This window comes from Pristiophorus japonicus, chromosome 1, assembly GCF_044704955.1.
Source record: "Pristiophorus japonicus isolate sPriJap1 chromosome 1, sPriJap1.hap1, whole genome shotgun sequence".
Lineage (NCBI taxonomy): Eukaryota > Metazoa > Chordata > Chondrichthyes > Pristiophoridae > Pristiophorus > Pristiophorus japonicus.
The window spans coordinates 469519357-469535294 of record NC_091977.1 but is presented as its reverse complement, the minus strand read 5'-3'; the positions used below and the strand labels follow the sequence as shown (position 1 = coordinate 469535294).

The 15938-nt window shown below is 44.4% G+C and overlaps 1 protein-coding gene across 3 annotated transcripts in view; it reads right to left on the bottom strand.

Moving 5' to 3' along the window:
• esrp1 (epithelial splicing regulatory protein 1) overlaps positions 1-15938 on the bottom strand; it is an 86668-nt gene that overhangs the window by 11815 nt on the left and 58915 nt on the right. For all 3 annotated transcript variants that reach the window (XM_070894167.1, XM_070894177.1, XM_070894185.1), the window contains exon 14: positions 3206-3353. In XM_070894167.1, coding sequence (XP_070750268.1) covers positions 3206-3353 — 148 coding nt within the window. The remainder of the gene's footprint in view (positions 1-3205; positions 3354-15938) is intronic.

Below are 15938 nucleotides of genomic sequence, written 5' to 3'. Positions count from 1 at the left end.
AAGTGACCTAAAAACTCCCCATGGAGGTGATGGCACTCTGTAAATTCTTCATGAGTTAGAAGTTAGTGAACCCACAACAATTGAGTCTTGTGGCCATTTCATATAAATTGAGCAGCAAGGGAGTGAGTGTACGTAATTATTAGGTGCATTCATTTCCCATGGTTAGTTTAGGATCAGTGTTAGGGCAAATTCAATTGAGCCTGAAGATTTAAACTTAAAAAAAAAAGAAACATAATGCCTGAATTATTGCCTGCCATAAATCTTCAGTTGGGCAGTGGTCCAGTAGTGCTTTTCTCGGTAAATATGAAATTATACTAATGATGGCAAATATTCATTTTGTTACCATATATTGCTGTAAACAGGCTAAAAGGGATGTTATTACAACGCCTATTGTTGAGTGAATTTCACCCATACTAATGTAACACATACCACAGGTCATTAGAGATTTGTGTGAATATATGAGCATTGAGGCAAGTAACATCTGGTTATCTTTGTATATCCCGATGCCATATTTATGGTTTCTTGTTCGGTTTCACTTCAAATGCATATTTTATTAGGAAAAACGTTTTAAAAAACAATTGAATAGCATTCACAAAATGGGCTAATTCGCAGTGTATGGAACTCGGTCCCATTCAGTCACAGATCTATATTCAGACTATAATTTTTTTGACTAATTTGAACAGTTCACAAAGGAGGAAATACATTCCTAGAATGTCAAAGAATGACTACAGCACAGGAGGCGGCCATTTGGCCCATCGAGCCCATGTCGGCTCTCCAAAAGCACAGCAGCTAGCCCCACTCCCCGCCCTTTCCCCATCGCCCTGCAATTTGTTTTCCTTCAGGTACTCATCCAATTCCCTTTTGAAAGCCACGATTTAGTCTGTCTCCACCCTTTCAAGCAGTGCATTCCAGATCCTAACCACTCACAGTGCAACAAGGTTTTTCCTCATGTCGCCTTTGGTTCTTTTGCCAATCACCTTAAATCTGTGTCCTCTGGTTCTCGACCCTTCAACCAATGGGAACAGTTTCTCTCTATCTGCTCTGTCTAGACCCCTCGTGATTTTGAACACCTCTATCAAATCTCCTCTCAATAATCTTTGCTCCATGGAGAACAACCCCAGTTTCTCTAGTCTATCCATGTAATTGAAGTCCCGCATCCCTGGAACCATTCTCATAAATTGTTTCTGCACCCTCTCCAAGGCCTTCAAATCCTTCCTAAAGTGCGGTGTCCAGAATTGGACACAATATCCCAGTTGAGGTCAGACCAGTGTTTTATAAAGGTGCACCATAACTACTTTGCTTTTGTACTCTATGCCTCTATTTATGAAACCCAGGATCCCGTATGCTTTTGTAACCGCTTTCTCAACCTGCCCTGCCACCTTCAATGATTTGTGTACATATACCCTCAGGTCTCTCTGTTCATGCACCCCTTTTATAATTGTACCCTTTAGTTTATATTGCCTCTTTTTGTTCTTCCTACCAAAATGCATCACTTCACACTTTTCTGGGTTAAATTTCATCTGCCACATGTCCGCCCATTTCACCAACCTGTCTATATCTTCTTGAAGTCTGTCAATATCCTTCTCACTGTTTACTGTACTTCCAAGTTTTATGTTATCTTCAAATTTTAAAATTGTGCCTTGTACATCCAAGTCCAAGACACTAATATATATCAAGAAAAGCAGTGGTCCTAGTACCAACCCCTGTGGAACACCACTGTATACCTTCCTCCAGTCCAAAAAAAAACACTACTCTCTGTTTCCTGTCACTTAACCAGTTTTGTATCCATACTGTCGCTATCCATTTTATTCCATGGGCTTCAATTTTGCTGGCAAGCCTATTATGTGTCATTTTATCAAACACCTTTTGGAAGCCCACGTACACCACCGTCAACCATATTGCCCTCATCAACCCTCTCTGTTACTTCATCAAAAAATTCGGTCAAGTTAGTACAACACTGTTTGCCTTCAACAAATCAGTGCTGGCTTTCCTCAATCAATCCACACTTGTCCAAGTGACTGTTAATTTTGTCCCGGATTATCGTTTCTAAAAACTTCCTACTAGAGGTTTCCCTACTGACACTTGGTCCACCTCATTCCCCAGAACCGGATCCAGCATTACCTCCCTTCTCGTTGGGCCAGAAACGCACTGATCAAGAAAGTTTTCCTGAACACACTGAAGAAATTCTTCCCCCTCTCTGCCCTGTACACTATTACTATCCCAGTCTATATTAGGGTAGTTGAAGTTCCCCATTATCACTACACTATAGTTCTTGCACCTCTTTGTAATTTCCTTGCAAAGTTGATTCTCTATATCCTTCCCACTAGTTGGCGGCCTATAAAATATATCTAGTAATGTAATGGCACCTCCATTATTTCCTAACTCCAACAGTATAGCTGATTTTTGATTAGCAATTTTATGTTGGTAAGTTTCAGAATTCAATTTCTGGAATATCTGGCATATTGCAAGAACACAGAAAACTTAAACAGTGAATACCTGCCACAAACAAAATCTAACAAATAGTTTAGCAACTAGTTTCCAAGATTTGTCAACACAGTGAAAATAAAAAAGGCTTTGTCAACCAAATCTGAACCAGAATTTCAGAATCTGTTAACAAAGTTCCTGACCCTGACAGCTAAATAATGAATAAACCTTTGTGTCATTAAAATATAAACACTATTCAACAGTTCTCTTTCTTCATTGTTCCTCCTTCTCTCCTTAAGGCTGACTCAATACAATATGGTTCCACAAGTGCTGGCAACCCTCCAATACCCAATCCAATTGGTCATTCATCATGAGTAAGCCAAGATAGTGAGTGTCAACAGGCCACTCAACTGTGGAGACATCACAATCAAGCCCATTCCTGTCTAGCAGGGACCTCTAGATTGTGATCCTTGCACACAGACACTGAGGCCAACTGTGATGCCACATAACATCGTCAGCTGAGATCAGCTAACTCAACACAAACCGAGGATTGAATGCGAGACATTCCCGCAAACCAACAATATTTTTTCAGCACAATTCATAAGTAGCTTTATTGTGTAGCTTATGGAACATTTGAATTACTTTGTTTGGATCTAATTATGATGGCGATTGTGGGTGTTCCTGCAAATTGGTTCTTCGCAGAAGCAATTAAATGTATTCTTGCATAACTGGCTGAGAGTTCCACAGTCTGACTTAAATTGCTTTTCAGGAAGCTACTAACCTGATAGCCCTGGAAGAAATTAAGGATTTCCTTGACTCCTGTGTTGTAAGCTAGTCCTTGCATCCTGACGATGGTGCCAGGCTGGGTTGGGATAGTGGCAGCAGCAGGTGTTGGGAAATAGCCTATGCTGGTCGGGGACCCAGAGGGACTAGAAATAAAGAGACAAGTAAAGATAAAACTAGGCGATGTCTCCACAGCCTCATGAGTATCTGAAGCACACATTTGGTATAAAAATAGAAAATACTGGAATTGCAAATCAGGCGGACCAACATCTCAAAGATGGGTTAACATTTCAGATGTAATGCTTCATCAGAACCAATGGGCAATAAGTTTATTTTTCCCAGGTATACCTCTATTATTTGTCAGTTCTAATTAATGATTACATCTGAAATGCTAAGCTTTCTTTCCCTTTCAGATGCCGACTGACATTTTCTGTGTATTTCCAGCATTTCCTATTAGTTCAAGGTCACAGCATTCATGGTTTTCTTTTTACTGCACATGTTGGTGGATGATCAATTTTATGAATCAGAGTGCTTCCTGCTCAGTCAGGGAAAGATAACTGTATGCATGATGATAACCACATTAAAGCTATAAAGTACAGAGAACTCACACCACACATCCAGCAATCCTGCCAATAAACTCTAACTATTCATTTAGAAAGGCATAGCTTTTTGAAGAATCAATAGTTTAAACATTTTGAAACAAATATTTAACCTGTTGAATATCGATTCCTACAAGTATATTTCTAGTTTTTAATAACTTTAAATTAGTAGGATTACAATCTGTTTGATTTTCGACCGAACAGTTTGGAAAGTTTCTTAATTATAACAGGCACCAAAAGTTCAGTTTTTAAACACCCAACTTGTTTTAACCATGATGTCCATGGTTCATGGCACCATATTAGAATCTGGGAGACAGACTTTTCCTAATATCCTGTGGTGCTGTAGCCAGTGATTGGCTTTCACAGATTTGAAATTTGACTGCAAAGTTGCACTTTACATCATCTATGGCAACCTCTTTTTGTATCAGAGGAAGAGAGGCTGCATTTAATGATCCTGTCAAATAATGAATTTGCAAAAGGTGGAAACTCTAAACACTAGTTGAATGCACGCATCTCTACATCACTGTAGTTTGTTGTATTGCCCAGAAAGCTGCTCGACTAAGGTCTGATACAATGGGAAAGGGAGGGATCTCAAGGGGAAAGGGGGGGGATCTCAAGAATAAATCATATAAATACAAGTAAAAATCTACCATTAATGCTGTAAAGCAAGAGAAAGTCAAGCTACCTTGGGTGCGGTTTCACCAGAACTGTGCCAGATTCAGGTATGCAAGTTAGTAAGCGAGTACATGCAAGGCTATTTGTTTCTCTGATTACTGTTACTAACCTATAGTGTTAACAGAGTTTGAACTATAATGTATTAGAATTCATTCAAGGCAAGATATCCGAGTGTAAATGTGAAAACACTACAATTTAAGAAACAGTTTACAGGGTTTCATTACAAGTAACTAACAGGGGTTTCTCATGGGTGAACACTGTTTATTGGTTTGTAGTAAGATAATGTATACAGCCAAAGCTAATTATAGAAGTCTGTGTTATTATAAAGTTGTTATTCTAGAAAAATATTTCCCATGCTCTTATAGCCAAAAATGGAGTTTGGATCTCAATAAGAGGCCCTGATACTTTGAAGTTCCTCACAAGCTCCTAGTAACAAGGTTTAACCATAATATTAATAGAAGGAATCAACTTATTCCTTAGTCAACTTTTATCACGTTGAAGACCTTGACAATGAGTGATGGCCCTGGGTGGGAGAGGGCGAGTGCATCAAAACTCAGCTCAATCCAGTCTTCATCTGACTTCCACATAAGGACACTTCCAGTAGGAAATGAACATGAGTGAAACCTAATAGAAAAATAAAATACTGCAGATGCTGAAAATCTGAAATAAAAAACAGAAAATGCTGGAAATACTCAGCAGGTCAGGCAGCATCTGTGGAGAGAGAAACCGAGTTAACATTTCAGGTCGATGACCCTTCGTCAGAACTGGAAAAAGTTAGACAGGTCTTTAAGCAAGTGTAGGGGCAGGAAAAGGGGGAGGGGAGAAAAGAACAAAAGGGAAGGTCTGTGATCGGGTGGAAGGTAGAAAAGATAAAGAGACAAAAGGGATGATGGTGCAAGGCAAAAGGGGATTGTAATGGGACAAGTTACTCAATATTCTCTGCTCCCCTCACTCACTCCAACCTACCTCCCTCTGCACTTGCAGCACTCCGCTCTCTCAGATCCAACCCCAACATTGTCATTAAACCTGCTGACAAGGGTGACACTGTTGTTGTTTGGCAAACTGACCTCTACCTTGTGGAGGCTTAATGCCAACTCTTCATCTGGACCATAACCCCACCACTGAACATCAAGCCATAATTTCCCAGACCGTCACTGACCTCCTCTCCTCTGGAGATCTTCCCTCCGCGGCCGTCAACCTCATAGTTCCCTAACCCCGCACAGCCCGCTTCAACCTCCTTCCCAAGATCCACAAACAGGACTGCCCTGGTAGACGCATCGCTTCAGCCTGCTTTTGCCCCACAGAACTGATTTCTTCCTATCTCGACTCTATTTTTTCTCCCCTTGTCCAGTCTTTCCCACCTACATATCAGCCACTTCCGATTCCCTCCGCAACAGTTCCCAGTATCCTGGCCCCAACCGTCTCCTTTTCACCATGGATGTCCAATCCCTCTACACTTCCATTCCCCACCAGGACGGCCTGAGGGCACTCCACTTCTTCCTTGAACAGAGGCCCAACCAGTCCCCATCCACCACCATCCTCTTCCGCCTTGCTGAATTTGTTCTCACATTGAACAATTTCTCCTTTGAATCACTCACTTCCTCCAAAGTAAAGGTGTTGCTATGGGAACCCGCATGGGTCCTAGCTATGCCTGCCTTTTCGTGGGATATGTGGAACATTCTTTGTTCCAGTCCTACTCAGGTCTCCTCCCTCACCTCTTTTTCCGGTACATTGATGACTGTATCGATGCAGTTTCCTACTCTCGCCCCAAACTAGAAAATTTCATTCACTTTGCCTCCAATTTCCACTCTTCTCTCACCTTCACATGGTCCATCTCCGACTCTTCCTTTCCTCGACTTCTTTGCCTCCATTTCCGGGAATAGGCGATTGACAAACATTCACTACAAGCCCACTGACTCCCACAGTGACCTGGACTACACGACCTTCCATCCGCTTCCTGTAAGGACTGAATTCCATTCTCTCCATTTCTCCATCTCTGACGCATCTGTTCTGACAATGCCCACCTACTATACTAGTGCTTCAGATATGTCTTCCTTTTTTCTCAACTGAGGATTGCCATCTACCGTGGTTGACTTGACCCTCGACCATGTCCATTCTATTTCCCATTCTTTTGCTCTCACCCCTTCTCCTCTCTCCCAGAATCACAATAGGGTCCCTTTTGTCCTCATCTTTCACCCCACCAGCCTCCACGTTCAACAGATCATCTTTAGCGTGATCCCACCACCAAACACATCTTCCCGTCCCCACCCATTTCAGCATTCAGAAGGGACCGCTCCCTGAACGATACCTTGGTCCACTCCTCAATCACCCCCTCTCCTTCCAACGGCACCTTCCCATGCAAGCGCAGGAGATGCAACACCTGCCCTTTTACCTCCTCCCTTCCCACTATTCAGGGTCCCATACACTCCTTCCAGGTGAAACAGCACTGTATTCACTGCTCACGATGTGGTCTCCTTTACATTAGGGAGACCAAACTTTGCAGAACACCTCCGTTCAGTCCGTAAGCGTGACCCCGAGCTTCCGGTCGCCTGTCACTTTAATTCTCCGCTCCACTCCCACTCTGATCTGATCTCTCCGTTCTCGGCCTCTTACACTGTTTCAATGAAGATCAATGTAAGTTCGAGGAATAGCACCTCATCTTTCATTTACAGCCTTCTGAACTCATAATGGAGTTAAACAACAATTTCAGACGTAATCCCTGCCTCCATTTTTATTATATATATATTTTCCCTGTTTTTTTCTCTTTCCCATTTACACCCTATCGAGACTCATCGGCCCCAAGTTTCCACATGATTTGCTCCTGATTTTTTAGGAGCAACTGGTGTCGAACGGAGTATCTTAGAAATCGGAATTCTCGTCATTTAGTTTGCTCCAGTTCTAGTCAGTTAAAACAGTTTCACTTTGGAACAGAATTTTTTTTCAAAAGGGGGCGTGTCCGGCCACTTACGCCTGATTTCAAAGTTTCGTGAGTGAAAACTTACTCCAAACTAACTTAGAATGGAGTAAGTGAAGATTTTTGTATGCTCGAAAAAACCTTGTCTACACTTTAGAAAATCAGGCGTAGGTTACAAATCAGTCGTAGGGAATGGTGGGGGGGGGGGGTGTTTAAAGGGAAGTTTACAAACATTAAACACTTCAGTTTTACAAATAAAGAACCATCATCAATAATAAATGATAAATACATCAATAAATCAACCAATAAATCAATCAAAAAAAATTAATAAGAAATAATTTTTTTTTTAAATCAATAAATAAAACATTTTCTACTTATCGACTGCAGCACCGGGAGCCCTCCAACAGCATGCTGGGATGCCCCCCTCAGTGTGTCTCTATCTCTCTGTCTGTCTGTGTCTGTGTTTCTGACAGCGAGGGGAGGGGGAGGAGGGGGGGAGGGGGAGAAAAAGGAGATTGGGGGGGGAAGGGAGAAGGAGATTGGGGGGGGGGGGAGGGAGAAGGAGATTGGGGGGGGGGGAGGGAGGGAGAAGGAGATTGGGGGGGAGGGAGAAGGAGATTGGGGGGGGAGGGAGAAGGAGATTGGGGTGGGGGGGGCTGAATGGGCCGGGCGCGAGACTTCGGGCAGGGCCCGTCCCCAGCACCAGATTTACAGGTCGGTGGCGTTGGGTCGGGTCGGGGGGGTGGTGGGAGGGAGGTCGGTTCGGTTCGGTTCGGGTCGGGAGGAGGGAGGTCAGGTGGGGGGGGAGGGAGGTCAGGTCAGATCCAGTCCAGAGGTGGGGGGGGGGAGCGGGTGTCGGGTCCAGTCCGGGCACAGTGGGGGGGGGGGGTATGGGGGAGCGGGGAGCGGGTCCGGTTCGGGGGCGGGGGGGGGGGGGGGGAGGGGTGGAGCGGGGAATGGGTGTCGGGTCGGGTCCGGAGGCGGGAGCGGGTGTCGGGTCCGGTCCGGGGGCGGGGGGGGGGGGGGGGGGGGGGAGTGGGTGTCGGGTCCGGTCCGGAGGCGGGGGGCGGGAAGCGGGAGTCGAGTCGGATCGGATCAGGAGGAAGCAGGAACTGGCCGTGGGAGGAGCCTTATTCACGCAGCCCCAGTGAGGCCATTCGGCCAGGGCTAGGGGCTGCGTGCTTCAGGCCCCTCCCACACAGTTTCAGGTGCCTGGAGCTACTGCACTTGCGTGCCCACTGTAGCGCGCATGTGCAGAGGTCCCGGCACTGTTTTCAGCGCAGGGACCTGGCTCCGCTCCCTACTGCTCCTGCTGCGCTGCGCCGAGGACCAGAGGACATGCAGGGAGGTGGAGAATATGGAGGTTTTTTTTAGGCGCACTTTGTGGTGTGAAAAACGGGCATCCAGGTCGGGACTGCGCCGTTCTAGGCGCGGCTCGAAACTTGGGCCCATCTTTTGTTTAACTTGTCCCATTACCATCTCCTTTTGCCTTGCACCATCATCCCTTTTATCTCTTCTGCCTTCTAGCCTATTACAGACCTTCCCTTTTGTTCTTTCCTCCCCTCCCCCTGTCCCTATGCTTAAAAACAATGTTACATCTCTAACTTTTTCCAGTTCTGACAAAGCATCATCAACCTGAAACGTTAACTCGGTTTCTCTCTCCACAGATGCTGCCTGATCTGCTGAGCATTTCCAGCACTTTCTGTTCTTATATAAGAGAAACCTAATTGATTTTCCCCTCCCTATTTTGGTTTAAATTTTCAAAAGAATGAAACATTCTCTTCAGCAATTTTTTTGTTTCAAAATACACCCATTGGCTGAACTAGAAAATGCTGGAAAGAGACAATAAATTATGCTAAACCTTTATAAAACACTGGTTAGGCCTCAGCTGGAGCAGTGTGTTCAATTCGGGACACCACACTTTAGGAAGGATATCAAGGCCTTAGAGAGGGTGCAGAAGAGAATTACTAGAATGGCACCAAGGACGAGGGACTTCAGTTATGTGGAGAGACTGGAGAAGCTGGAATATTTCTCCTTAGAGCAGAGAACTTTAAAAGGAGATTTGATAGAGGTGTTCAAAATCATGAATGCTTTTGACAGCATAAATAAAGAGAACCTATTTCCAGTGGCAGAAGGGTCAGTAACCAGAGGACACAGATTTAAGGTGATTGGCAAACGAACCAGAGGCAACCTTTTTTTACACAGCGAGTTGTTGTGATCTGGAATGCACGGTCACAAAAAGGTAGTGGAAATACATTCAAAAGGGAATTGGATAGAATTTGAAGGGAAAAATTTACAGGGCTATTGGGAAAGAGCATGCGAGTAGGACTAATTGGATAGCTCTATCAAAGTGCTGGCACAGGCACAATGGGCTGAATGGCCTCCTCCTGTGCTGCATCAGTCATCCTCGGTAAAGAGAAATGACAAGTTGACATTTTAGATATAACTCTTTGCCAGAAAGATCCGATTGTTCGAATGGATTTCTAGCATTTGCAATTTTTTTTTCCTATTTATGCTTTCAGGAGCAGTAAGACTATTTGTTCAGTACTCTACTGAAACACTGTGGTCAATTTTAACTCCCTCTGCCCAGTGGGAACTGGGCAGCAATGCTCCGAAAACCACAGGGATACATTTGCCGCTATGTTCCCAATTTGTTCCCACGTCGTCACCGGAGCCCGATGTGTACATTTAAAGAGGACTCCGCCGGCTGAGGGTTGCAGTTGGCCAAATTGGGTCTGGAAAATAAATTATACATCCCTGCTCCGTTTTAACTGCAAACCATCACTCCCGCCCGCGCCCCCCTCCGCGCACCCCCCCCACCACCCTCACGTCGGTTGTGTGTGAGGTAGGGAGAGTTAAAATGGAGACTTGGATGTCTGAATGGGAAGGATTTATTTTAATTCAATTCAATTTAATTCCCCCAACACTAACAGCTCTCATCTTGATGAGCACAATTTTTTTAAAAAAAGAATGGTGAAGCACATTGCTCTGTTTACAGGGCTGGCATAATATCCCACAGTAAATTTAACTGCAAGACCAGTCTGCACATAGTCTTTGTAGTGATTTTGTGTGTCAAAAAAAGAATCAATCATATGTGGAATTGTTGTACTAGGCATTTTGCCATACTTTTAACTTTTTATTTTTGTATGGTGTTCATCATCTTTCCCCGCGTTGATCACCCTCCACCACACATTATTCCCAGGGAGTTGAACAGGTGATCTGTTCCCATACTGGCCCAGGTCAATTACTGTCCTCTCAGAGGTACAGTCCTGGAATGCCTCCTTACCTTCCCACAGGGAAGCATCTGGCTTCTACTGGATGCCTCCCAACACCAACACAACGGAGGTCACTTTGTGGGAAAATACAGTCACAGACCCATATCATGCTATTCTACGTCAGGTAAACTGAAGCTCCACACACTACATCAATATCAGCCACTACTCAGTAACATCTGACCTTGTAGGCATAAAGCAAGCAGTAGTTCACAAATGCTTGACGGGTCAAAAAATTCTTGACATTACGATAAAGTTAACTTGGTTGGTTTATTGGCTGCAGTTTAGTCATTAACTTGCTCTTTTTTTATAAATATTTTTATTGCTTTTCCATGCTCATGAATTTTAAGATTGCAACTTAAGATAACGGTGGCCATTAATTGGTTTGGCCAGAGGTTGATTCAATCAGTCTGAAATAATTAACTCGTTGCTTTCTCCATTGGTACCACTGCATGGTGTACTAATTTAATAGGTGTGCCACAGTAAATTACTTGTATAATATAGTGAGTCTTTAGCTTAGTGGTAGCATTCCCACCTCTGAATCAGAAGTTGCAGGCAGGGTTTGCACCTTGCTTCAGAAAGTTCCTGGCAAGTGAAGACTGAGGCTCCTGCTCTTAATTATGGGTTGACATACTGCAGGATACTCAAGTCCAGCGAGTGTGGATACCTCCCCCTTATTATATGGGTTTCGGCAGCCCATAAAGATAACCACCTTATCGGTTGGTATAAAAAGATGGTTACTACCATGGAAGGAATGTTTAAGTCACGACCTGCCAGAAATAATATATATAAAATATATATATAAAATATATATATAATATATATATGTAGGGGGGTGGTAGTGGCCTTTCACCTCTGGGATGTGGTTTCAAATCTATCCCACACTTATTAGAATGCCAAAGTCCTCTATCTACTGGTTGAAAGGTACCCACATAAAAGGAATGTGGGTAGTCTCAGTCCAGTTCGCAGCGGGCATAGGCTTGCAGCACCAAACTTCCTAATTTGATGCTAATCGACACTCTCATTCCAAGAGACCACACGAAGTGGAAAAATGTCACACTGGTGAAGTATGGGGTACATTGCTGAGGTTGGGGCTGAGGCACATTGTTAACACAGAGAACAAGCTTTATTGTGCATCCAATAATGGCCTATCTGACCCAACAATACTTGACTCGAAATGGAAAGTGTTCCATTCAACAGCATCAGAATCTCTCCATTTTAATTCTATGTTTTAATAACAAAAACCCCCACAAAGTTTGTACCTTTGTAGGCCCGTATTTTTACAGTGTTAAACACATTATAGAAACATAGAAACATAGAAAATAGGTGCAGGAGTAGGCCATTCGGCCCTTCGAGCCTGCACCGCCATTCAACGAGTTCATGGCTGAACATGCAACTTCAGTACCCCATTCCTGCTTTCTCGCTATACCCCTTGATCCCCCTAGTAGTAAGGACTACATCTAACTCCTTTTTGAATATATTTAGTGAATTGGCCTCAACAACTTCCTGTGGTAGAGAATTCCACAGGTTCACCACTCTCTGGGTGAAGAAGTTTCTCCTCATCTCGGTCCTAAATGGCTTACCCCTTATCCTTAGACTGTGACCCCTGGTTCTGGACTTCCCCAACATTGAGAACATTCTTCCTGCATCTAACCTGTCTAAACCCGTCAGAATTTTAAACGTTTCTATGAGATCCCCTCTCATTCTTCTGAACTCCAGTGAATACAAGCCCAGTTGATCCAGTCTTTCTTGATATGTCAGTCCCGCCATCCTGGGAATCAGTCTGGTGAACCTTCGCTGCACTCCCTCAATAGCAAGAATGTCCTTCCTCAAGTTAGGAGACCAAAACTTTACACAATACTCCAGGTGTGGCCTTACCAAGGCCCTGTACAACTGTAGCAACACCTCCCTGCCCCTGTACTCAAATCCCCATTGTAAGAGAGCTGAAAGAATCAAAATAATTTCTTGATAAACATTTGTAAATAATATTTATTCAGCTTATTCAACATGATCAAAACTTGCAATCAAAGTTTTTTTTTAAAACATAGAATGTGGTGCTCATCACGCCATGGGACACAAATACTGGGGAATGGAACATTTCTCATTTATTGCACCCATTATCAACATCAAGTATCCTCAGATTAGACACAATGTGGGTTGAATCCAGAGCCAATGCACCTCTACATCAATAGCAAAGCACTGTAATTCAAACCTCAGGATTATGATGAGGCAGAAGTTCTCACTATTGTTGTAAGCAGTAGTTTCCTACAGTAATGTTACTCAATAAAGGCATATGGCATACTTTCCTTTATTAGCCAAGGCATAGAATATAATATGGTGACCAGAATGGTACGAAGTACTCTATCTGTGGCCTAATTAGTGTTTTATAAATTTCAAGCATAACCTCCCTGCTCTTATATTCTATGCATTGGCTAATAAAGGAAAGTATCCCATATGCCTTCTTAACCACCTTATCTACCTGTGGAGGCAGCGCTGGTCATACTTCTCCAGTGCTTTGAAGTGTCTACTGTATATGGTCCACATCTCAGCCATACAGGAGGGCGGGTATCACTACTGCCCTGTAGACCACAAGCTTGGTGCCAGATTTGAGGTCTTGGTCTTCAAACGCTCTCTTCCTCAGGTGACCGAAGGCTGCGCTGGCACACTGGAGGCGGTGTTGGGCCTCGTCGTCGATGTCTGCCCTTGCTGATAGTAGGTCTCCCAAGGTATGGAAAATGGTCCATCTTGTTCAAGGCTGCGCCATGGATTTTGAGGACCGGTGGGGGGAAGGGCAGTGCTGTGAGGCGGGGTCAGGTTGGCGGAGGACCTTTATCTTACGGATGTTTAGTGTAAAGCCCATGCTTTCTTACGACTCGGTGAAGATGTTGATGATGGTTTGGAGTTCGGCCTCTGAATGTGCGCAGACACAAGCGTCGTTTGCGTACTGTATTTCGATGAACCATTGGGAGGATAAATACACTAACGTCAGTGTTCTTGATCAGGCCAACATCCCCAGCATCAAAGCACTGATCACACTTGACCAACTCTGTTGGGCGGGGCACTTCGTTCACATGCCCGAGTCAAGACTCCCAAAGCAAGTGCTCTACTCGGAACTCCTACATGGAACCCCAGGTGGGTTTCAAGGACACCCTCAAAGCCGCCTTGATAAAGTGCAACATCCCCATCGGTACCTGGGAATCCCTGGCCCAAGACTGCCCTAAGTGGAGGAAGAGCAGCCGGGAGGGCGCTGAGCACCTCGAGTCTCATTGCTGAGAGTATGCAGAAACCAAGCGCAGACAGCGGAAGGCGCGTGCGGAAAACCAGACTACCCATGCACCTGTGACAGAGACTGTAATTCCCATATTGGACTGTACAGTCAACTGAGAATTCACTTTTAGAGTGGAAGCAAATCTTCCTCGATTTCGAGGGACTGCCTATGATGATGATCTACCTATCCTGCTACCTTCAGGTATCTGTGGACATGTGCTCCAAAGTCCATCTGTTCTTCTACACTTCTCAGTATCCTACCAGTTATTGCGTTCTTCCTTGCCTTGATAGTCCTCTCCAAATGCATTACCTCATACTTCTCCCGACTGAATTCCATTTGCCACTTTTCTGCCCACCTGACCAGCTCATTGATAGCTTCCTGCAGTCTACAGCTATCAACCACATGGCCAATTTTTGTGTCATCTGCAAACTTCTTAATTATGCCCCCTACATAGAAACATAGAAAATAGGTGCAGGAGCAAGCCATTCAGCCCTTCTAGCCTGCACCGCCATTCAATGAGTTCATGGCTGAACATGAAACTTCAGTACCCCCTTCCTGCTTTCTCGCCATACCCCTTGATCCCCCGAGTAGTAAGGACTTCATCTAACTCCCTTTTGAATATATTTAGTGAATTGGCCCCAACCACTTTCTGTGGCACAGAATTCCACAGGTTCACCACTCTCAGGGTGAAGAAGTCCCTCCTCATCTCGGTCCTAAATGGCTTACCCCTTATCCTTCGACTGTGACCCCTGGTTCTGGACTTCCCCAACATTGGGAACATTCTTCCTGCATCTAACCTGTCTAAACCCGCCAGGATTTTAAACGTTTCTATGAGGTCCCCTCTCATTCTTCTGAACTCCAGTGAATACAAGCCCAGTTGATCCAGTCTTTCTTGATAGGTCAGTCCCACCATCCCGGGAATCAGTCTGGTGAATCTTCGCTGCACTCCCTCAATAGCAAGAATGTCCTTCCTCAAGTTAGGAGACCAAAACTGTACACAATACTCCAGGTGTGGCCTCACCAAGGTCCTGTACAACTGTAGCAACACCTCCCTGCCCCTGTACTCAAATCCCCTCGCTATGAAGGCCAACATGCCATTTGCTTTCTTAACCGCCTGCTGTACCTGCATGCCAACCTTCAATGACTGATGTACCATGACACCCAGGTCTCGTTGCACCTTCCCTTTTCCTAATCTGTCACCATTCAGATAATAGTCTGTCTCTCTGTTTTTACCACCAAAGTGGATAACCTCACATTTATCCACATTATACTTCATCTGCCATGCATTTGCCCACTCACCTAACCTATCCAAGTCACTCTGCAGCCTCATAGCATCCTCCTCGCAGCTCACACTGCCACCCAACTTAGTGTCATCCGCAAATTTGGAGATACTACATTTAATCCCCTCGTCTAAATCATTAATGTACAATGTAAACAGCTGGGGCCCCAGCACAGAACCTTGCGGTACCCCACTAGTCACTGCCTGCCATTCTGAAAAGTACCCATTTACTCCTACTCTTTGCTTCCTGTCTGACAACCAGTTCTCAATCCACGTCAGCACACTACCCCCAATCCCATGTGCTTTAACTTTGCACATTAATCTCTTGTGTGGGACCTTGTCGAAAGCCTTCTGAAAGTCCAAATATACCACATCAACTGGTTCTCCTTTGTCCACTTTACTGGAAACATCCTCAAAAAATTCCAGAAGATTTGTCAAACATGATTTCCCCTTCACAAATCCATGCTGACTTGGACCTATCATGTCACCATTTTCCAAATGCGCTGCTATGACATCCTTAATAATTTATTCCATCATTTTACCCACTACTAATGTCAGGCTGACCGGTCTATAATTCCCTGTTTTCTCTCTCCCTCCTTTTTTTTTTAAAAAGTGGGGTTACATTGGCTACCCTCCACTCGATAGGAACTGATCCAGAGTCAATGGAATGTTGGAAAATGACTGTCAATGCATCCGCTTTTTCCAAGGCCACCTCCTTAAGTAC